The 24249-nt window shown below is 38.9% G+C and overlaps 1 protein-coding gene across 14 annotated transcripts in view; it reads left to right on the top strand.

Moving 5' to 3' along the window:
• GRID2IP (Grid2 interacting protein) overlaps positions 1–24249 on the top strand; it is a 208483-nt gene that overhangs the window by 105561 nt on the left and 78673 nt on the right. For all 14 annotated transcript variants that reach the window (XM_056805868.1, XM_056805866.1, XM_056805867.1 and 11 more), the window contains 2 exons: positions 20912–21166; positions 21918–22003. In XM_056805868.1, coding sequence (XP_056661846.1) covers positions 20912–21166; positions 21918–22003 — 341 coding nt within the window. The remainder of the gene's footprint in view (positions 1–20911; positions 21167–21917; positions 22004–24249) is intronic.

Below are 24249 nucleotides of genomic sequence, written 5' to 3'. Positions count from 1 at the left end.
GATGGGAACTTCCCCAGATGTCCGAAGTGTGGAAATGGGGTGGTTTTGTCATCAGCAGTTTTGATGTTCCTGCTTTGACAAATTTAGCTCACACGTCACAGCAAGAACAAACATTGTGCAAAGGGAGCAGCAAAGTGAAATAGCAGATTTTTTTAAACTAAGATTAAGATCTTCATAACAGGAATAATATTCTAAAAGAAGTTCCCAGGTTTTATGTAATTATGCTCCCCCCTTTTAAAACAAAAATATTGTTATCTCCCTTTTCCTAAAACAGTCTATATAAATAATTTTCATAGCTTGTCCATTTATCCAGATTCAACATTCATTATTTATTATATACAAATTTGTATTATTATTATATACAAATCTTAAATATTCAATAAAATTACAAAATAGCATTAATTAATCAATGAATTCTGTGCTGTATTCCTTGTGACCTGCATCCTAGATTTAGAGATGAAAGGAGAAATGTCATGGCCACCTGGTCCAGAGGTATCAATCATGCTGTGAAGACCTTTTAGGATTGGCAGTATTCCCAAGTACTTCCCTAACCAGATGAAAATATGATTGGGAAATATTTAACAAAATAAATTATAATAGGACATGTTGTTGCTCAGTCATTTCAGTCATGGCTGACATTTCTGTTTTCTTGGAAAAGATACTGGAGTGGTTTATCATTTTTTCTCCAAATCATTTTATAGATGAGGAACTGAGGCAAACAGGGTTAAGTGACTTGCCCAGGTTCACACTGCTAATAAGCATCTGAAGTCACATTTGAATTTAGGTCTTCCTGACTCTAGGACTGGTGCTCTACCCACTGTGCTACCTAGCTGCACACTGTAGAACATAGATAATGTTAGTATGTGGTTTTCTAAGACACTAAGTGGCCAGCAGGGATCTTCAATGGTTCCCTTTTCAATTTGAGTTTGATAATAACACTGATACAGGTCAATCCTTATGCCAGAAATGCATCCCTTCTTCAACTTTGCCTGTTGAATCTTTTTTTTTTGAGGCTCATTCTAGGTGCTGTCCCTTCCTCTTAATTCCCCCCAGTTGAGAATATTCTCTCCCTCCTCAAATAGTCTTGAGATACTTTGCTTGGATCTTTTCTTTGTCCCTTTCTCACTTAGTCTTGTATTATCTTTACTGAGTGCATGCTTTTTCTCCTCTAGCAGACTGAGAGTTTTTGAAGAGCAAAGACTTGTTTTTCATCTATATAACTCCTTTTACAATTGTGAGAACTCATCCTTAGGGAAGTTTAATGATTTACACAAAGTCATACAGATGTATCAGAGTCAGGATTTGAACCTTTCCTGACTCCAAATCCAGCACTTGTTCCATTGTACCACAATGCCAAAAGACAAAGAGGAAGTCAGGAAGGCAGTGGGTACACTGTGTTGTTTACCCCTTCCAATCTTTCAAACTCCACAATTATATTAGGTACTGAGAGGAGACTAGGTTTGGGAAAAAATGCTGAGTTACAATTGAAAGAATGGTACCTAACTATCTGGGAGCCTCAATAGATATTAGAGACCACAGCAGGTGGCATGAACTCTACCCAGGCTCCCTTTGGGTGGTGAGGAGTAGCCAATTGGTAAAAGGAAAAGAAAGATAATTGCCCATTGGTTCCAGGGGAATAGAGGGATTAACTTCACTTTGGACTGTTTTCACTGAAAAAAAAAAGTAAATGCAGGTACATGGGAATTTTTCTTGAAAATACCCAAGCAATTTGATCATTGCTTGGAGCCCCAGAATTGGGAAAACTCTTTCCCCAAGTCAGAACTGTAGAAGTTGCTCTCTTTTTCTGCCCTTCTGTTGTTGTGTTATGTTGAGATGGGCTGGTGGGAGGTTGTGCTGTAGGGGTAAAAAGAAAAGGAGAAGGGAGGACCTTTCCATCCCCCTGGAGAAGGGAGTGTTAATCACAGGTCTGGCTTGATAGCCACAGTGGAGAGCTACAGCTGGCTAATCCAGTGATGGGGCGTGGCAGAAATTTAGGAAAGTCTCCAAGAGTCTTGTTCATCATTCTGGCCTGAGAAAGGTGAAGAAGCTAGGCATGGCTTTGTCTGGAAGAACCCAAACATCCATCTTGTCTCATGAATGTCAGAGATGCCAAAAGAAATCAAGATCATTGTGTGTGGGAAATTCAGCATAGGTCTTTGAGTTAAATGAAACCTTAGGGATCATCTACTAGCCCAATACTTTTATCTTACAGATTTTTATAAAGGAGAATTTGAGAGCAATTAGGTAGCTTGGTGGATCGAAAGCCAAGCTAGAAACAGAAGGTTCTAGGTTCAAATCTGAAACTTCCTAGCTGTGTCATCCTGGGCAAGTCACTTGATCCTCATTGCATAGCCCATACCACTCTTCTGTCTTGGAACCAATACACAGTATTGATTCTAAGATGGAAGGTAAAGGTTTAAATTTTTGTTTAAAAAGGAGAATTGACATGTTCAAGACCAAAGAACTATTCAATAAGAGAGCCCAGACTTAAACCTCATTCTACTTCTGGTCCTGGTCTTAATATTACTATTGTGGCAGACAGATGCAATGGATAGAGCATTGAACTTGAAGTAAGGAAGTTCTGAGTTCAAATGTGAGCTCAAGCACTTATTGATCCTGTTACCCTGGGCCAGTCATTTAACCTCTGTCTACCTCAGTTTTCTCCTCTATAAAATGGGCATAGCAATAGCACTTACCTCCTAGGAGTTGTTGGGAAGATCAAATGAGATATTTGTTAAGCACTTTGCAAATCTTTAAGTATCATATAAATTATTATTAAACTATAATACATACTATTACCAATGTATATAATATGTATTACAACTATAATGCTACCATAGATTATAGGATGTCAGAGATTAAAGGGATCTTTTAATATAGAACATTTTTAAGTGTCCTGCTGGCACACTCATGGGTGGGATTTATTATGTAGATATGAAGAAAACTAAGCTAAACATATAGAAGATTTGTGATTTCACTTATGTACAATCTTCTTTTTCTTTGTATCTAGAAAGATTTGTTTTATTTGGTTCTGTAAATTTTTGGAATAAAAGATAAAATTTTTAAAAGACAAAAAGAGAGCATACACTTTTAATCAGTCAGCAAGTGTTTTTTAAGCTGACTCATGTGCCAGAGACCCTGGAGACTCAGGCAAAAATGAAATAGTAACCTATGGGGAAGGGAACAAGTATTTACAAAGCCCCTATTATGAGAAAGGTACTACGCTATAATACTTTTACAAATATTATCCCATATGTTCCTCACAACAACCCTGTGATGTAGGAACTATTATTATTCCCATTTTTGGAAGTGGAAGAAACTGAGGTCAAGTGATTTCCCCATGGTCATACAGCTAATAAGCAAGTGTCTGAGTTCAGATTTGAATTCAGGTCTTCCAAGACCAGGGTTCTGTACCACCCAGCTGCCTCATGGCTATGCCATGGCCCAGGAGAAAAAGGGAAGGTCTGACTAACTATAGTCAATTAATTTATCCCCAGCAGATGAAATACAAAGCCTTGACATTCTGTGAACTCATGAAGATGATCAGGAAGATTTCCTAATTGAAATACCATTAGAATTGGAAGGGAGACAGAGAATTTAATCTAATTCTCTCATTTTATAGCTCATTCAGAGAAGCCAAGTGATTTAGAGAAAACCAAGACTTGTTTGGATTTCCTACCTGGGAACCAGCGTATTTCCCATTCTCACTAACAAGGGTGCTCAGCAGCTTAAGCATTTTGGAAATCTTAGAGGAACCCCAAATTTAGGAGTAACAATGGTGCAGGTTGGAAGGAGGGGCCAGGATTCCTTTCCTTCCTCTCCCCTTTCAATCAAGCAAGCAAACTTGTTCATTAAGATCTGAGGAGAGAGGAGGAATGGGAAGGTATTGGGAGAAATAACATGTTCAGAGAAGAGTAAGAACAGATTCTATTCAAAACAAATGCATAGTGAATGGGATGAGCTGAAGATAGTTAAGTCCTTGAAAGGAGCAGGTAGTTCCAGGGGGAGGCAGGAAAGCATTACAGGCGTGGGAACCACTTGGGTCTTGTGCAAAGACAACCAAGATGGAAGATGGAATGTTGTGTTTAAGGAACTGTAGGAAGAGCGATTTCCCAGGAATGTTGGCTCCGTGAAGAGGAGTATTGTGTTAGAAGCAAATTAGCTCTAACTGCTCTTTCCTCTTACCTCCATCTCTCAGAATTCCTAGTTCCTTCCAAGGTTCAGCTCTAGGGCCACATTTGATAGGAGATCTTTCCGGATAACCCTAGTTTTAATGGCCTCCCTCCAAAATCTCCTTGTTATCTATCTTGTATACATTTTACCTATGTATATGCAAATTGTGTTCCCTTGCTAAACTGTGACCTTCCTGATGGATTTTCTTTTTGTCTTGATCTCTCCAGGGAATAAATGGTATTTTATAAATGCTTGTTGACTCATTGATTGAAGGCATTTGTGTTACTGGGCAAGGTTTCAAAATTATGTTTCCGGTGTACATCAGACAATTTTAGTCTTCAGTGTAATGTGTGCAATTGAAATTACCCCAGTCTAAACGGATTTGGAAAAGTGGAATTTCCTGGCATTAAAACAATGTGCTTTAAAAGAAAAGAAAACAAAACAAAACAAAAAACAAACAAGGAATGGCTCTCTGGATAGGGGAGAGGGAAGTATATTTGGAAATTGAAGTGTTGTAAAAACAAGACAATATTTTTTAAAATGTGCCTTTAAAAAGTTATATTCCAAAGGAACTTTTTGCATTACACTCTGTAACTTCCTGTCCTGCCTATCCTTGTTCTCTGTTATCATCCACATATGGGCCTTCCAGAAACTTTTTCAGTAGATAAAATAAGATACAAACATATAAATAAAATCCAGATGAAGATAAAAATACAAGAGTACATTTACCACAAAGACAACTATGTACGTAGCAATCCTAGGACTTTATATTTAGCTTAATTAAACTGAAGGAAAGGGGACAGTTAGTTAGCACAGTGGATAGAGTGCCAGACCTGGAGTCAGGAGGATGTGGGTTCAAAGCTGGCCTCAGACAATTCCTAATTATGTGATCCTGGACAAGTCACTTAACCCTGTTTGTCTAGCCCTTGCCCTAGCCTTAGAATTGTTATAAGACAGAAAGTAGGGGTTTTAAAAAATAAATAAACAGAAGGAAGGACCTCACAGAGAGATTCATACCAGAGGTTGGAAAACTCTCCACGAAGATGAATAAGACCTATAGTTTGTGCCTTCATAACCAAGCAGAAAGAGTCCACATAGGTGTAAATTCAAAATGGAACCTGACACAGCTTAGTTTAGCACAAAGAACAGTGGTCTGGGAGTCAGAACTCCAGGTAGTAGTTATTATAGCTCTGTCACTAACTCAGAGGAGGAGTGCACCTCTGTGTCCTTACTTATAAAACTAGAGCATTAGACTCTATGTTCCCTGTTTCCTTTTTAGCTTTAAATCCTGTGGCATTTACTCTGGATCTAGATATGTGTATTTATTTAAATCTTGATGTGCAAATGAGAGTAATTAGAGAATATTTCTATTGGTCATTTAGAAACAAAATGTGAATTGCAATAGGACCTGGATCTCTGATGTCAGTGTTTGAGGACATTTTCAGATGATTTTTGCCACTTCAAGTGAATGCCTTTTCCCGAAAATTAGTCTTAAGAAAGTTGTTTAGGGCACTAAGAAGTGAAGGTACTTGTCTAATGTGTGCTAAAGATGGTACTTGCATCAGTGTTCTATCCACCGGGTTATACTGACTCTAAAGTCAGAGGATCTGAGTTCATTCCCCCCTTTGAAACTACCTGTGTGATCTTGGACAAGTCACTAAATTTCTCCAGGCTCTCCTCTTATGTAAAAGAAGATGGCAGTGTTAGACTAGATTATTTTAAAATATATTATAAAAATATTTTGTTATTATTATAAATATTATTTATTTAACATTAAATACTTTTGAATAATATTTTGCTATTTGAATACTATCTAGCTGACTAAAATGGGTACTCACATGCTCTTAGCTATTCATGGCTAGGGCAGTCGGGAAAGACTTAAGTAGGGGAGATAGCACCTGAAGGAAGTGGGTGGCAAAGAATAATAATAACAACAGATCACATTTCTGTAGTGCTTTATGGTTCACAAGGCACTTTCTTCCCAACAATCTTGTAGGTAACAAAAATATTATATTTCCCAATTTACAGATAAGGAAACTGAATCTCAGAAGTGAAGAGATACAATAAGGTCATAAAGTTTCTAAATCACCTAGATGAGATGAGAGCCCAGGTCTTTTGACTCAGAGTTCAGTGGTTTGTTGTTTTGTTTTGTTTTGTTTTTTTTACAATATTACTGGACCCCCTCTAAACTTCATTAAGAATCCTTTTTCTAGGGACAGCCAGGTGGCTCATTGGATATAGAGCCAGACCTAGAGATGGAGGTCTTGGATTCAAATATGACTTCAGACACTTCTTATCTGTGTGACCCTGGGGAAATGACTTAACCTCAATTGACTAGCCCTTACCACTCTTCTGCTTTGGAAGCAATACTTAGTATCAATTCTAAGACCAAAAGCAAAAGTTTTAAAATATATGTATATGTATCTATAAAACTGATTTCTTTTGTAATTTTGTTTTCTCTATTTGAAAATATGATTCTGAGGCAGCTGGGTAGCTCAATGGATAGAAAGCCAGGTCTAGAGATGGAGGGGGGGGGGGGTCTTGGATTCAAATTTGGCTTCAAACACTTCTTAGCTGTGTGACCCTGGGCAAATGACTTATTCCCAATTACCTGGCCCTTACCACTCTTCTGCTTTGGAAGCAATACTTAGTATTGATTCTAAGACAGAAGGAAAGGGTTAAAAAAAAAAAGAATGCTTCTTCTGTATGATTAGACTCATTAGATGTATAGAAGGAAATGTTATCAGGTTTGGGGAAAGCTCTACATTAGACCTTCCTTGACAGCTTCATTAATGAACTTCACCAACTCATAAGCAAATCTAAATGTGAGAATTACAGCCCATACAACAAAGAAAAAAAAGCACACCAGTCTTTTCATGGCTTGTAAACAGTATCCTCCCAAGAGCATTTAAGGCACAAGAAGAAATTGATTTCTGAGGGGAAAGTCTTTTTAAAAAATCCAATCCACTCATTGTGTCTAACTTGGCTCAGCAAAGCAGAGAGGGAAGGCTGACCTTTCATTAAGGAGATAAATCCCAAGAAAAGAAGAATATCAAGTACATCTGATACAGAAGAGCTTCAAGGACAACAATGAATAAAAACGAGGAGTGGAAAGTTAATGCTGGATAATAGGGACAGGTTCCAGGAGAGGAAATTAATCAAACTGTGGACTTTCTTATTTATCTGGTTCATTAATCAGAAAGCTTCCTCCGGAAGGACCCCTGTCTCCTTTAAGGATGACTCAGATTAGCCTACTTTGCTGAAAGGGGAGGAAAGGAAGGTTGGAATCATCGCAATAACAATGAAAACTGACATTTCCATGACATTAAAAAAACAAACAAACATTCCCTTCCTTCTTAGAATCTGTACTGGGTATTGGTTCCTTGGCAGAGGAGTGGTAAGGGCTAGGCAATGGGGGAGTGTAAGTGACTTGGCCAGGGTCACACAGTTAGGAAATCATTTCCATAATAATTTACAGTTTACAAAGTACCTTCCCCACAATAGTCCAGGGAATGCAAATGTTAATCGCCCCCACTTTACAGATAGGTTAACTTGAGGTTCACAGCCTAAGTGACTTGTCCAAGGTCACATAGCTAGTACACAGCAGTGCCTGGAGTTACCCCCCCTCCCAAGTCTTCTGATTATGTATGATGCCCTTCTAGACATGCTGAGAGTGCTAGATTTAGAGTGGAGGATCTCCCACTCAAATCCCAGCACTGTCCATTTGTATCTGTGTGTCTTTGGATGAGTTCTCTCCCTGATCTGGGCTTTAACTACCTCCCATGGTGGCTCTGTTATATGACATCCAATGCCCCTTCTAGCTCTGAATTTATGATCCCATATCTGTGAGTAGAGTTTATCTTGAATGCATTTGCACCTCCCTTTCAGCATTTCTCTGTTGACTCACCTCCCCTGTGCCCCTTGCCTGAATGGTGGTCTCTACTGTCAGATGGTAGCTGTAGTAGTGTAATGGTAGAAATTTTAGGCTTTTGGGAGAGGTTATAATATTGTAATGGTTAAAGTGTGGCTACAGGATTTATGTAATATTGAACAATGGCCGCCAAGGAATTTACTTATGAAATTCCTAAAATGAAACACTCAAGTCAGAATGGAGTTTATGGAGGTTTAATCACAATGGGAGTAGGGAAGGAGAGGGAGAGAAGGAGAGAGGAGAAAAGGGAAAGGGGCTACTCAACCTCTGACCAAGGCAGAGGGAGTTTTAGGCCCAAAGGGCCCAGGTGGAAAGAATCAGTCCTTAACTCACGTGACCACTCTGAAGGAAAGCTGTCTGCGGGCGTCCTCCCTGTCCAAGCTCCTAACACCAACTCTCCTCTAGCTCTCTCCACAGGAAGTGAGCGAAATTCCAGAGGCTGTTCCCTACCTCACTTCCTGTGTCTCACAAATGCCAATGGTTGGCTCTAGCTTGGCTTAGGACAGCCCAGGTGGGCAGTTAGTTATTTCTGATTTGTCATTGACTAGCACATGCCCGTGTAGTGTGGGTGTGTACAATTTTTGGGTGCTATACCAAGATGGAGATTTTTTAAAATTCACAGTCGTAAAGGATGGGCATCACAAGATCTGGGTTCAAATTCCACCGGTGCCCATAAGTAGCCTAGTGGCCCTGAACCAATAAGTTAATCCCTTGGAGCTTCAGTTTCCTATTTTGATTTTTTTTTAAACCCTCACCTTCCATCTTGGATTCAATACTGTGTATTGGTTCCAAGGCAGAAGAGTGGTAGGGGCTAGGCAATGGGGGTTAAGTGACTTGCCCAGGGTCACGCAGCAACTGAGAAGTGCCTGAGGTCATATTTGAACCCAGGACCTCCTGTCTCTAGGCCTGGTTCTCAATTTACTGAGTTACCCAGCTGCCCTCAGTTTCCCATTTTTAAAACAGGGATAATAATACTGTAGCTCCTAACTCCATAGGATTATTATTTTTTAACCCATGCCTTCCATTTTAGAATCAATACTGTGTATTGGTCCAAGGCAGAAGAGTGGTAAGGACTAGGCAATGGGGTTTAAGTGACTTGCCCAGGATCACACTGCTATGAAGTGTCCAAGGCCATATTTGAACCCAGGACCTTCCATCTCCAAACCTGGTTCTCTATCCACATAGCCACCTAACTGCCCCCCTCTAGTGAGTTGTTTTAAAGCACCAATGAAATAATTTAAGTAAAATGTTTTGTCACAAGAAAAAGCCATTGTCTGTACTCTGGCATTATTTTAGGTATTATTCCTTGTAAGAGTAAGTTGGCACATGACAAGGAATGTCTTGAAGCAGAATAAGCTTAAAAAAATGTCGTATGGATTCTCAGAGACAAGGCCTCCCCACTAGGAAGAGGTCTTTTTCACCTCTCTCAATTCAATGCAACATTTTTAAGCTCCAGCTATGTATAAGGTATTATTTTAGGTGCTGGACAGTTCCCACAGTTCCAGGGCTAGAATTTGAATTAGCAGGTAAATGAATTTAAAACTCTCAGGGGCACAACTGGCACCTGCCAGGAATCTCTTCTTTTAAATTCAATTTTATATTCAGTTCTGAATTCTCCCCTACCTTTCTCCAACACCCACTGAAAAGACAAGAAAAGCAAAAACTCATCACAAATGCTAATAATCCTGCAAAATAAATTCCTGCATAAGCCATGTCTCTCCATATCCCAAAAAACCTACCAAAAAAAAAAAAGGAAAGAAAAATCCAAACTGTAATTTGAGTCCATTAGATCTACCTAGGCGTAGGAATCTTTCCTTTTTAAGACAAGTACCTTTATATTAGATTTTAGGACACATAAAGACAAAGCCATATATCTTTTCTGTTGTCTACAAACAAGCCCTAATATTTCCATCTTTAAAATTAATTTTCTCTCAAGCTATCTCATATTACTATTCTTTTTCAAAATCAAAATGTAGAGCTATTTATCCTTATTATTAGTTCTTCTTCACTTGTCTGCTACATTTGATTCTTTTGCTCCCTCCATTGCTCCCTCCTCCTCAATACTTTCTTGTTTGGTGACACTACTGTCCTGGTTCTCTTCTTGCATGCATGGCTGATCCATCTTCCAAAGACTTACAATTTATGTAGTCAAAATAACTAATTTTGTCTTCTATGATGCCATATACCCTTTGTTTAGCTAAAATTTTTTCACATAGCCTCTTCTTTCCCAACTCATATTCTCCATTCTCCTCTATGTTGCATTTTGTGATCTATATGCTATGATCCTTTATATTTAGAGCTTGTGTTAATTTGGAATTTAATGTGGCAAATAATGTAAATCAGTCTAAACCTACTTTCTCTTATATTCTTTTCCAGTATTTGTTGACTAAAGAGTCCTTACTCCAATAGTTAGTATCCCTCGGTTTATCAAACATATTTGACTGATTTTTGAAGTGCTGAATATGTAAGTTAATTTAGGAAATATTTTTATTTGTATTATGTTGGCATAACCTTATCATGAACATGGAGTAATGTAATAGAGGGTTAGTCGGGTGGTAAAGAGAGAGAGGGAGAAAGAGTAGAGACCTCCCCTCTCAAAGCAGGGTTCAGGGGAGACAACTGCTGTTTAACTTGGCCAACGGAGAGGAGAAGGGGAGTGAGTAGTTACTATTACAATAATTCTCAAATTTTGAATGAGTGTTCTATTTTGTGAAAGAGCTTTTTCTCTGTATTTGTTGATATATTTTTTCTATTAATTTTCTATTATTAATATGACATGATGTTTATAGTTGTCAAGCCATCTTTCCATTACTGGTTTAAATCTAGCAGGATTACTTTTGAAACTTTTAATATAAGTATTCATTTGTGATATTGGCTTATAGTTTCTTTAACTCTCCTTGGTTTGGGTATTATATCCCTAAGTCTCCCACAAAATGAGTTGAATAAGTTGCTTTCTGTCTTTCTAACCAAAAAATAGTGCACTATAGGAAATAATTGAGTATTTGATAAAATCACATTAGTCTCTTGGACCTCAGGGTTTTCTTTTGAGAGTTTCCTTATGGTAGGTTCAGTTTTGCTCCCATGATTTAATTATTTAAATTGTTTTCCTATTTCTTCTACTAATATGATATTTTACAATTTTTAAAATATTCATACATTTTGAATTTCAATTTTTGTGTCTGGACATTTTGGGGGGGTTTCTTCTATTGGATCATTATCCATGCTCTACAGTTTGTGTAAAGGTAGCTCAGGGTTCTGACCTGGGACTTCTTTTCTTCTCTCTCTATTTCTTATTGTTTAGTCATGTCTGATTTTTTATTAAATCCATTTGAGGTTTTCTTGTCAAAGATACTGGAGTGGTTTGCCATTTCTTTCTCTGATTTTACAGATAAAAAAACTGAGGAAAACGGGCTTAAGTGACTTACTCAGGGTCACACAGCTAGTATCTGAGTCCAGATTTGAACTCCAGGCCCAACACTCTATGCACTATGCCACTCCTGCCCTTGGTAATCTCATCAGATTCCATCGGTTCAGCTCTCAGCTCTAGGCTGAGCTATAGATCCAGCCCAAGTCTTTCTCCTGAACTCCTGTACTATATTACTTGTATATTGAACAGAGACACATGTCCAAAATAAAACACATTTTCTTTTCTGTAAAATACTCTCATCTTCTAAATGTTATCCTTCTAATTCCCCAAGTTTGCAATCTCAGAGTCATCTTCAACTCATTATTATGTCTCACTCCCCATATTAAGTCAATTTCTAAGTTTTGCTGGTTCTATTTCCATCAAATAAATATTTATTAAGTGAACAGTGCTACTTCTACAACCTCTCTCATATTCATCCCAATATTCCCATTTGCATGGCCACCACTTAAGTTCAGGCTCACATCCACTCTTAACTGGATTATTTCAATGGTTCAAACCTCCAGATCTGTGCCTCAAGTCTCTCCCATCTTCAATCTATCCTCTATATCATGGACAAAGTAATTTTCCTAAAGCCCAGATTCAACCATGTCAACTTCTTGCTAAAAAATCTCCAATTCCCATTTGCCTCTGTGACCAAATAAAAAGCCTGTCAAGCCCTTGAAGTCTGACTTCAACTTTCTTTTCCAGGTTTATTACCCATGACTCTCTTTCAGGTACTCTACATTCTAGCCAAAATGGCCTGCTTGTTGTTTCCTATGTATGACATTCCGTCTTGGACCGTTTCACCTTTACATCTCCTGTTCCTGCTCCCTGAAATACATTCCCTTTTTATCTCCACTTCATAGAATCCTCAGTTTACTTCAGAGCTTCCCTCAATTGCCAAATGTCACCTTTTACAGAAAGTCCATCCTGATTGGTCCTGTTCCTTATATCCCCATCCCAATAATTTTGAATCTACTTTATGCACATCTTGTAGGAGTTTTTTGCATACATGTTTGTTTTTTTGTTTCTCACTAAGTAGAATGTAAGCTCTTTGAGGACTGGGACTATCTTTTGTCTTTATCCCTCTATGGTACTTAGCAAAAGCTTCAGCATCCCATAGATGCTTGATAAAAGCTTAATGAATTGAAAGAGAAAAAGATAGAGAAAAGAGAAAAAATGAAGAGAAAGAAGAAAAAGATAGAAGAATAAAATTCTATCCCCTCCTATACTCAGGAGTAATTAATTGACTCTATATCTAGTTAAAACAGTTCTTGAAATCCACTGTTCTATTAGTGTGACTTGGGATTAATTTATTTTGTGTGTTTAGATACAAATCTATGTTTTGGTATAATGAAATACATTAATGATCATGTAGGCTAGGTAGGGCTACAATATAATGAGGCAAAACATAGGTTCATGACCTAGGCTTAACCGTTTATAAGCTCTGTGTCATTTTGAAAATTACTTAACCTTACTGACCTTGGCTTTCTCATCTTGAGCATTTATTGTGAGATTCACAATATGTGAAAGGATTTAGTGCTTATAATTTATTCTATGCCTAGTACACAATAATATTAAATAGATGCTCAAATCACAACTGGTAGTCGCTAGTATTAAGGTAAAGCTGTAATTTAAAGCAGGGATCAGGGACCTTTTCTCTAACAAAACAGTTGCTGTCACAAAACCACAAATAAATGAAAAACAACTTCCATTCATTTTTAAAAGTGTAAAATGTTCTCATTGATTTTAAAATTTATAATAATCAACAAAAAATTTTAATTAAATGTGTATCTCTAATACTAAAATCATACTTTAGATCCCTACATTGGCCAGAGACAAGAGAGACAAGGCTCTTGGGGATGGAGGATCAAAAGTGAGACTAAGAGAAAAATGGAAGAGAGGAAAAGAGATAAGTAAGCTACTAGTCATAAAATTCTGTTTACTTAGGCTAGGTTTCCAGAGAAAATTATTACTACCCTTTTCAGTGCATATTATCTGTTTAGCCATTGTTCACAAATCATCACTTATTCCAAATTCTGCAGAGGGTTTTCTCTGAATGCCTCAGACAACTCATCAAGGATGAATGAAATTATTTTGGGTGGGGGGCTACGGAGGAAGTGACTACTAGATAAAAAGCAAACAGAGAACTAGAAGTAGTTTTTTCTACTGATCTAAATCTTTATCTGATCAAATTAACTTCTATTACTTGCTAGAAATAATATTGCTCCAGATAAGAAAGCTAAGGGGAAAAAAATCCTGGAAAACTAAAAGGTTCCTAAATTCTCTGAAGTTTCAAAGATAAATTTGAATTTATTACTAGAAGCTTAAAATGGTAAAGTAATAAAACCTAAAGCAGAATTATTCTCTAAACACTTTTCTTCCTTAAACTTTCCCTGGTTGGATGGGAGGCAGCTAGATGGCTCAGTGGATTAAGAGCCAGCCCTAGTAAAGTCCTAAATTCATATCTAGCCTCAGACTAGCTATATGACTCTATGCAAGTTACTTAACCCCCACTGGCTAACCCTTATCACTCTTCTGCCTTGGACCCAATACACAGTAGTGATTCTGAGATGGAAGGTAAGGATTGTAAAAACAAAACCAAAAACTTTCCTCAACTGGGTTGCAGGCTACCAGTGGTTGGGTTTCTCTTTTCTTCCCCTCCTAATTTTAGTATTCATTAGCAACAGTATCTAGAGAAGATAGAAGTATTTGTCCTTCATGTTTTCTGCTCTGTTCAATTCTTTTTCCAATGATTATTCTAGATGGTGACAAGCTCTAAAACAAGAGCATGGTTTCTATTATGGGAAAGCCTCCCTGAAAAAAAAAAAAATTAAAGGTCCCTTGAGGGATTTTTGCCCTGACTTTGACTGCGTCCCAGGTCATTCCTAGATCTTAGACCACAGAATCTATAAATTAGAATCTATTCCAAATGGGAAAATGTCATAGGAATTGATTTCCTCCTTTAGTATTTTGGTCTTTTGAGGTATCCGTGATCTCATCAGTACGAGTATTCCCTTGACCATAGATTCCAACCCCTCCTTGAGTTTTATAGTATTCCTTTGTGTTAACTTAGCACAATTTATTTAACTATTCCATTTTTGTACATTTATATCGCCTCTATCTTTTGAAAATCCTATCTAATGCTGCTATGAAACTCTGAATAGATAGGACCTATATAAGGAGAATATTTGTGAGGGTAGGTTAGGACATGGTTTCTTTAGAGAACCCCCAAGAGGAAACCTCTTCTATTAATTCATATCAGCATTAGCTAATAGTTGTAGAGATTTTCCTGGAGGTACTAAGAAGATAAATGACTTGTTTGGGATATTTTATGCCTGAAATTTTTCGAACTACATAACCAACTCTCTTCCTATGAGAATGAAAACTATAATGACCCAAGTAAAGGAAGACTAAGTACCTAGAGCAACTCTTCCTTCTCATTTTATATAATCCTTCTGTCCCTCTCCACAAATCACCACATAGAGAACACATCCATCTAATTAGCAGGAGATTATTCTCTGGTTGTTTTAATATTTCTATGGCACTGTCTATTCCTGAATTTTCGATATATGATTTGCTATCCCAATGGAATTCCAAGACTGAGTTACATGGCATCATTGGGACATTACCAATGTTAAGGAATAGATAGAATGATGAGGTGATGGTCCTACCCTTCTCTGTCCTAGTGAGGCTACATCTCAATGACCATATTTAGTTTTGAGTATTACCTTTTAGAAAGGGTGCTAGAAAGCCAGAATGGATCCAAAGGAAGGGAGCTGAGGATGACAAAGGTGTTACATGATGCTATATGAGGAGCAACTGAAAAAACTGGGATGATTAGCCTGTAGTGGAGTGCGAAGAATATTGAATTTAGAGTTGGAGAAGCTGGATTTAAATAGACCTGCCACTTGAAACTGTGTTGCCTTAGATAAATCACTTTACTTCACTGAGGTTCCCATTTCTTCATCTTTTAAATAAGAATGGAAACCGACATGACCTCTGGAGTCTTTTCTAGTTTGAAATCTAAGATCCAAATGCTGCTTATTTGCAGAAGGGAGGGGGAGATGATAGCTGTCTTTAAGTATTTGAATTGTTTTTCTTTTACAGAGTTCAGATCTGCTTGCTGGGCTCTAGAGGACCAGGAGCAATGGCAGTTAATTGGTCAATCTCAGAGGGACAGACTTAGGTTTAACGTGAGGAAAAATTTCCCAATATTTGGAGTCCTCCAGATGGTCTCAGGAGGGTTTGGGTTCAATTCAATTCAAAGAACATTAAGTGTAAGGAAGGCATTAAAGGAAATAGCCTGCCCTAGACTGGGATGTTCTCAAGAAGCTTTGAGTTGATCCAGATAAAAGGCACAAGACCTTCAGAGATGTGAAGAAACTCATCAAGAATGAGTTTCTTCACCAGAAATAGATGGAGTATATTTGAATTCCCCAGAGCTAACATTAATATAGCAGTTGCAATATGCCAAGAACAGTGTTAAGTGCTTTACAATTACTATCTCACTTAATCCTCAGAACAACCATAGGAGGTTTGTACTATTATTATACCCATTTTATAGGCAAGGAAACTGAGGCAAATGTTACTTGCACAAGAAGTGTCTGAGATTGGATTTGAACTTGGATCTTCCTCACTCCAGGCAAGGGGCTATATCTACACAAGTTTTCTAAAGTTATTTGATCCAAATTGTCTCCCTCCCTTCACTCCCCTTCTACCAGAGATGGCAAGACATTCAATTTGGGTTATACATGCAAAACATTTGTTCATTTTTATGAGTAACTAATCTTATAAAACCCAAACTCTAAAACATATACTCAAAGAAACAAGTGAAAAATCAAATGCTTTCATCTGCATTCCTACTCCAATAGATTTCTCTTTGGAGGTAAGGACATTTCTCTTTTTTTTTTAACCCCTACCTTCCATCTTGGAATCAATACTGTGTATTGGTTCCAAGGCAGAAGAGTTTTAAGGGCTAGGCAATGGGGGTTAAGTGACATGTCCAGGGTCACACAGCTGAGAAGTGTCTGAGGCCAGATTTGAACCTAGGATCTCCTGTCTCTAGACCTGGCTCTCAGTCCACTGAGCTACCCAGCTGCCCCCGACATGCCTCCTTCTGAAAAGACTTTGTGTCTATTTTGTATTTATTAAAGTGTACAAGTTGTTTCTCCCCAGTAGAATGTAAGCTCCTTGAAGGTAGCAGCTATTTAATTTTTCTTCTGCCCCCAGTATCCAGTGTCTGGCACATAGTACTCTCTGAATACTTACTGAATTGAAGATATACACATGAAAAACTAGTAGGTATTGATAGCTGGCATTTATATAGCTCTATCTATGCAATCTCACTTCTGAGCTCACCACAGGACTGCAATTATTCTATAAATAAAAAAATATGATGATAATAATAGTGACACTATTAATACCTAGCATGTATATTATGCTTTAAGGTTTAAAAAGTGCTTTGCAGATGCTATATCATCCTTTCAACAACCTTGGAAAGTACATGCTATTATTCTCTCCATTTTACAGTTTGGAAACTGAGGCAAAAAAGATTCAATGACTTGTCCAGAGTCACACAGCTAGGAAGTATCTGAGGTCACATTTGAATTCAAATCCTCCAACTCTTAGTTCAGTGCTCTATCCCCTGGGACATCTAGTTGCTTTTCTTTTATCAATGACCTCTTAATGCACTGATCTTTTCTCAGTCCTCCTTACCTTGAAACTGTTGGCCACCCCCTTTTCTCCTAGATATTCTTTCCTGTCTCAAACTTTTCTGTATTGTATCCAACTGTCCAATCTCAGTTTCCTTTGTTGGATCATCGCCTTTGTCTCACAAACTAAATCCAGCCAACTTGATGCAGTGTGGAAAGAGTATTGTCTTGTTGAGATTAAGAAGAGAGTGGAAGGTGAGAAAATGGAGGTGAGACTATGGATAGCCTTCTCTAGGAGTTTGGCCACAAAAGGGAGAGGAGATACAACCAGGAATGAGAGGACAACATCAAGTGAAGTTTGGTTTTTTTCTTAGGGAGATCTAGACATATTTGTAAGTGGTAGGCAGGGGGAGAAGAGAATGACTGATAAAGAAAGAAGGAAAATAAGAGAAACAGACATAGACACAGAGGTGGAGGGGGAATGCTCCAGAGAGAAGATAATTATAGGTTCATAGATTTAAAGGTAAAAATAATTTTAAGTCATCTGATCCAGAAGTGTCAAATTTGAGGCCAGGAGCTACAAACTGCCTGCCAAACTCCAGGATGTATGTCCTATACCAGATTAAAATGTAACTGGGAAGTGTTTAAAAGAATGAATAAAAATACAACATATGATTGTTGTTCTATTAAGGTTGATTTAATTGATTGTTTTCTTAGTCAATATGGAGCCTTCAGGCTTCTGTTCCTATTTTAGTTTGACTAATCTAGTCTGCCAGCCTTGGTAAAGTGTGGGACTAGACTTAGCAAAGTGTGGACTAGAGAGATTAATATGATTTGTTTAAGGTCACATAGGTAATCAGTAGCAGTGCTAGGATTTGAACATAAGACCTGTGACTCCAAATCCAGGGACTTTCCCCCCCAGTACCACAAGATAGAAGAATCAAAGACACTAGTGGAAGAGCATACATAGCCTTGGCAAGGAGAAGGGTTACCTCTTTAGGTATTCAAGCAAAGAAAGAGAAGAGGAGGTGACAAAAAATGGTTTTACTACCTGGAATAAAGGAGAAGAGAGCTTTCAAAGCCTGCCTGGTGGGCTTTTTGGAGAGACTTCTTGGGGCATGTGACAGAGGGGACTCTTATCACGTGACAGGCAGACCTCCATGTCCTCTGAGGTCCCATCTACCTCTGAGAATCTGGGATTCTCGTCCTGGCTTTACCACTAAGTGGGTTACTTCAAGCAGGAGCAGGAGGGATGCTACTCTCCAAGGACTCATTTCCTCATTCTGTAAAGGGCATGATAATTGTCCCACATACCTGGGGGAAGGAGGAGGGAGGGAGGTGGTGTGAGGATAAAATGAGATAATTGTTTGAAATCCTTTGCCAAGTTTGTGGCTTCGGGATCCAGGTCCCTGCTTCCTGTTGCTCACTGAGAACAAAATTGTGGAAATAAGCCAATGGCTTCCTGAGCTGTAATAGTCTTGCCTTCCAGTGTCAACCCTGTCTTCCATTTTAAGTGTGTGTGGGGGGGGGGGGGGGGGGAGAGGAATCAATTCAGAGACTTGAGTAAAGGACATTTTTTTTAAATGAGTAAAGAAAATACTAGGTAGAATTGAAATCAAATAAAAGAATTAATAAATAAAAAGAACATAAACTTTCTGCAATACTATCCAAAGTCGTTTGCCAGTTGGTTCCTGTTGACCTCTACAGCAGGTCTTTTAGGCTCCAAGGACTTCCTCCCTGAGGACAGAAAAGAGAAAAAACTGGAGCGAAGACCTTCCCTGGCTTTCACAACATCAAGGGCTAAGCCCTCACTCAAAAAGTTTCTAATGAAGAATTTATTAGGCACCTACTGTGTTCCAGGCACTGGCAACCCGAGTACAAAGAAAGAAACAATCTCTATTGGATTGATTTTCCAAGATCCTTTTCACCTTGATATAACCCTTTGGTATTTTAACTTGGGGGATTCTGTGCTTCCTGCCTCTTACTAGAATAAAATCTCTGATGTCCAGGGTTTAGTCATCCCTGTCACCCTCATGGTGCCTCAAGGAGAGTCTGGTGCACAGGGAGGTGCTCCTTTTCTCTCACCTTTCCTTAGCAGGTACAGCAGCTAGAGAAGTTCAAGCCTTCACCCTTTGCAAGGCCCCAATGTTGGCACCATGACAGATACAAGGATGACAAAGACCAGATTTTTGGCCCCAAGGAACTTTGTTGAGTGTTTCCTTTTTTTTTTTCATATCATTTCTCTGTGCCTAACTGTGGAAACTCTCAGAGAAGCTACCCAAGAGCTTATCATACTTGTGTGTGTATATATTTATGTGGTTGGCCTGAGACATGGCCATGGTGACAGTTCTTGACTATCTGGGCCTGAGGAGGCAAGGAGGCTTGGCCCATGATGACAGAGACGTCTCAATGCTTCAGAAGCTTCAGGCCAAGACCTACCCTCTTTTCCTAAAGACTGGCCTATTTCATATAGCTTAGTTTCTGACAATCTCATCTGTAAAATGAGTTGGAGAAGGAAATGATAATCCATTCCAGGATCATTGCCAAGAAAACCCCAAATGGGGTCATCAAGCGTTGGGCACAGCTAAGATGCCTCAAAAATAATAATACTTTTACATTTCCCTTAGATGGCTATTGTTGAGGCATTATAAAATTACATAAATATATTTATAAAGCAATATTTAGATAATGATAATTATAAAAATGTACTTATAAACAAATCTATAAATAATAAAAATTATATGAACATGTTTCTAAATATATAAATGATAAAATACATATATTTATAAATTAAAATATGTAAATAATAAAATTATATAAGTATATTTCTAAATAAACATGTAAGTAAAATTAGATAAATGTATTTATAAATTAATAAATAATTAACATTACATAAATATATTTATAAATAAATATATAAATGATAAAGTTTTATGAATGTATATATACATAAATAAATATTTTAGTAGTATTTATTTTTAACAATAATAATGATAATTTAGAAAAGGTTCATGATTGTCCTTTCTTATAAGGATACCAATAGCAGTGAATGAATTGGACCAGTTACTAACATTTTATATATTCTGAAGTTATTCTCTGTGGAGTACCAAACAACAGCACCTGTTTGGGGAAATTAATTTCTGTCAGCTTTGGCTTATGAGGATGGATAATTATTACAGCCCACAGATATGCCTTACCTAGGCCCATAGTCCAGTTGGAATCATGCGCCTAGCAGAGAAAGAACATTGGAGGAGGAACATTAATTGTACCCACTCACATGGAGAGGATGCTGACCTCCCAGTGTCCGTTGGTAGGTACTTGTAGTACGCTAGAGATGCTGACAAACTTGCACTAAAACCCAGCAGAGTAGAGGGAAGAGAATGCATGAGCATTGGTTCAAATCCTGACATTGACATTTGTTAGCTGCGTGATCATGAGTAGATAACGCAACTTACCTGTTCCTACATTTCCTCATTTATAAAATGGATAGAGTAATATTGTAAAAAAATTGTAAAAATTATTTTTAAAAATTGAGTGTCGTTTTTTAGGCAAGAACGTTGTAAACTTTAAAGGACTATAGCAAAGCTATCATTTTCACGGGCTTATAGTTTAATGGCTTTGTTCTATGCCTGGCTCTACCTTCGTTCAGTTTCTCCCAGGACCCTTATAGACCCCTCTTCCTGCTGGCCCTCTCTCTGAGCGTGGTCCACTTTGATTCTTCTTCTCACAGTCCACTGTCTTTGTTAGGATTTTCATCCCCAAGAAGCACCGGCAGCGTTTTGACGAAGTCGTGTCTCAAAGTCTCATCAGCAAGCTCTGCCGGACCAAGAGGGGACAGCAGACCCACCGGCTCCGCCGTAGCCGCAGTGAGGACCACCCTGAGCGCCTGATGGTGTCTACTCGGGCCAGCTCAGTGCCTCGGGGTCCAGAAGATGTGGGGAAAGGATTGAGGAAAACCACGTCTCTTATTGCCAGCAGAGTTGGCTCAGGGGCTGCCCGCAGGTAATGAATGCTCTTAACTCTTTCTCCTGGCTGGAGAGGTAAGGTAATGAGAAGATGACAAGGAGGATTTCTGAGGGTGATCAGGGAGTCCTTAGGTCTGCTGGTGCCGGGGACCACGGGAGACGAAGTATTCTTGGGGGCTGGGCTTGACTGAGAAGGAAGGAAGCAATTGGAAGGCTTGTTGGTGAGAGGTATGGGAAGCCAAGGTTGGGATGGACTGTGCTGTGAATATGGGTACCCGGCTATGTAAACTGATAGTACAGGAAGAGGAAGATGAGTTAGATGACTTTTTTTGTGTACAGACTTTAAAAACATTTTAAGTATTTTTCCATGGTTACATGATTCATGTTTTCCCCTCCCCCCTTCCAGAGCCCACAAGCTATTTTGCTGGGTTATACATGATAGGTGGATAGCTCAGTGGATTGAGAGCCTGGTCTAGAGACAGGAGGTCCTAGGTTCAGATCTGGCTTCAGACACTTCCTAGCTGTGTGACCCTGGGCAAGTCACTTAACCCCCATTGCCTAGCCCTTACCACTCTTCTGCCTTGGAACCAATACCCAGTATTGATTCTAAGATGGAAGGTAAGGGTTTAAAAACAAAAACAAAACATACTAGTATTGTAAGTGGGGGAAAGTGAAGACAAATCCCATCCCATCCCTAAGATATGGTGCAGGTTCCAGGAAAGGGACAGACCTCAGAAAAATGGTATTACTTAAGACTACCCCATTTTCTTTCTTTTTACCTTGTTTAGGACCGTTCGAGTATACAAAGGCAACAAAAGTTTTGGCTTCACACTTCGTGGTCATGCCCCAGTGTGGATAGAATCTGTCTTGCCTGGTGAGTAGTGCTGATGTGGATGGAAAGAGAGACAGCAGCCATGTTCTGAGGAGGAGATGGAGTGTGGCTTTGTTTGGTCCCTTTTCCTGAGGCTTAAGCCGCAGATATCCTAGGGAGGGTCACCATAGAGGGAACAGAGATGGGAGAGAGGGAAGGGATTCTCCTTCACTCCCATCTGGGCAGACCCCAGTGAGAAGACTTCCACAGAGCCATACCACTCTAAGATCCCTTCCAAATCCAAATCTATGATGATATGATATTATGAGCCCCTGAGTTTTGATTTCCTACACTTTCCAATTTATTATATAATTTTCATAAAAAAGAAAAGAAAACAAGTTTGATCCAAACTAACATAATGGAAAAGTCTGACATGGTATACGGTATTCTGCTCCCATAGTTCCTCACTTCTGCAAAGAAGTTGGGAAGGAATTGTCTCATATCTAATGGAGGCCAAACTTGGGTATTATAATTTCACACCATTCCGTATCTCTTATCTCTTTTAAAAATGAAAAAAAAAAAAGAATTCTGAACTTAAATACTCAGAAAAGAGTCTATTTTGATGTGCACAGCAAAACACAAGAATGTTGCCTATGAAGCTGTGACTCTACTTCATATCACTCACTTAAAATATATTATTTATAATATGTAGTATATAGTATATAAGAATATATAGTATATAAGTATTATATGATAAAATATAAGCACATATAGCATATAAGTATCATGTCATATAAAACATGCACATATATAGTATATAACTATTATGCCATATATAAGTATATATAGCATATATCTTTTATGCCATATAAAATATAAGCCTATGTAGTATATGAGTATTATGTCATAAATATAAGCATATATAGTATTTAAGTATTGTCATATGAACTATAAGCATATAGAGTATATAAGTGTCATATCATATAAGCCTATATGGCATATAAGAATTATATGCTATAAAATATATAAGTATATATCTATATGCATATTACATCTATATGTATACCCAAGCACAACTCCAATACCTTCAGAACTGTCCAGCTTCCTTTTGGACGTCTTTCTCTTCTCTTAAGCAAGCACATTTTTAAAAACGTTGTGGTGGTCCTCTTTTTTTGTTATCACTATTGCTATCCTTCTCCCTCACGTACTGATTAAAAACTGAAAGAAAGAAATAGCGTGTAACAAGCAAGCCCAGGCCAAGGAATGAGCCCATGAGTTGGTCACGCCAACAGTGCTGGTCTCCTTCTGTGCCTGGAGTCCATCCCCTCGGTCAGGAAGTGGGTAAACATGCTCTGTGGAAGTTCCGCTGGAGACGTGGTTGATCATTGCAGGGATCAGGGTTATGTTTTTCCAAGCTGTTTCTCTGTACAAGGCCTTTGTCCTTGTTCCCTGGGCTCTGCTCATCTCACCTGGCATCCATTCATTCTACTCAGGTTTCACTGAAACAGTCCACTTCATTCTTTTCTGTGGAGTTCTACAGTTTGGCCAGTCACTACCCAGTTAATGAGCCGGAGGGGAGGGGAGATGGGACAGGGCATCATCCATAACGGCGAATGCTCCTTCTGTCCAGTTCTAGAACGTGGGGACTGGGAACAAGGGAAGGGGGTGAACAGAGAGCAGCCCACTGGCTAGAGGCAATGAGAGAAGAGGGAGTGGGAAGGAGGCACCTGTGCTGTCTGCATTCTCTCTCTTTTGCCCCCTCTAAAAGCCTTCATAAATAAAACTTCACAGTAGCTAAGAATATACTTCCTCCCCAGCCCTCCCTGGTCACCCAGCGCTAAGAGCACCCATAACTGCCCAGACCCAGACACCCCTTTCCAGGTCCCCCTGCCTGTGACTGGTGCTCTGGGTGAGACAAGGTGGCACAGGGGTCCGGAGGTCCCAGCACCTTTTCCCCAGGGTTGCGGGGGCTTAGGTCAGTGTGCCAGGACATTTAGCATCCCAGGCATGAAAGGATTCTGCAGAGGGGGGCCTTTGAGGCAGTTACATTGAAGGGCTGGTGGGCTTTGAGGAGGGGATGAAATGATTGATTCTAATGGGGGTTGAGTGGCTTGCCTGGGATCACACAGCTATAAAGTGTCTGATGCTAGATTTGAACCCAGGTCCTCTCAACTCGAGACTTGGTCCTCCACCAAGGTCCCATGTAGCAGCACCCCCATCTCCTTAAATCCCTATTTTTAGGTCCAGGAATTTGTTTTGCTCATGGCTTGTCCCTCCCAGGTTTTATCTTCCCTCTAAATTCTCTACCC

This window comes from Monodelphis domestica, chromosome 7 (genome assembly GCF_027887165.1).
Source record: "Monodelphis domestica isolate mMonDom1 chromosome 7, mMonDom1.pri, whole genome shotgun sequence".
NCBI lineage: Eukaryota > Metazoa > Chordata > Mammalia > Didelphimorphia > Didelphidae > Monodelphis > Monodelphis domestica.
This window is presented reverse-complemented; position numbering and strand designations above follow the sequence as displayed.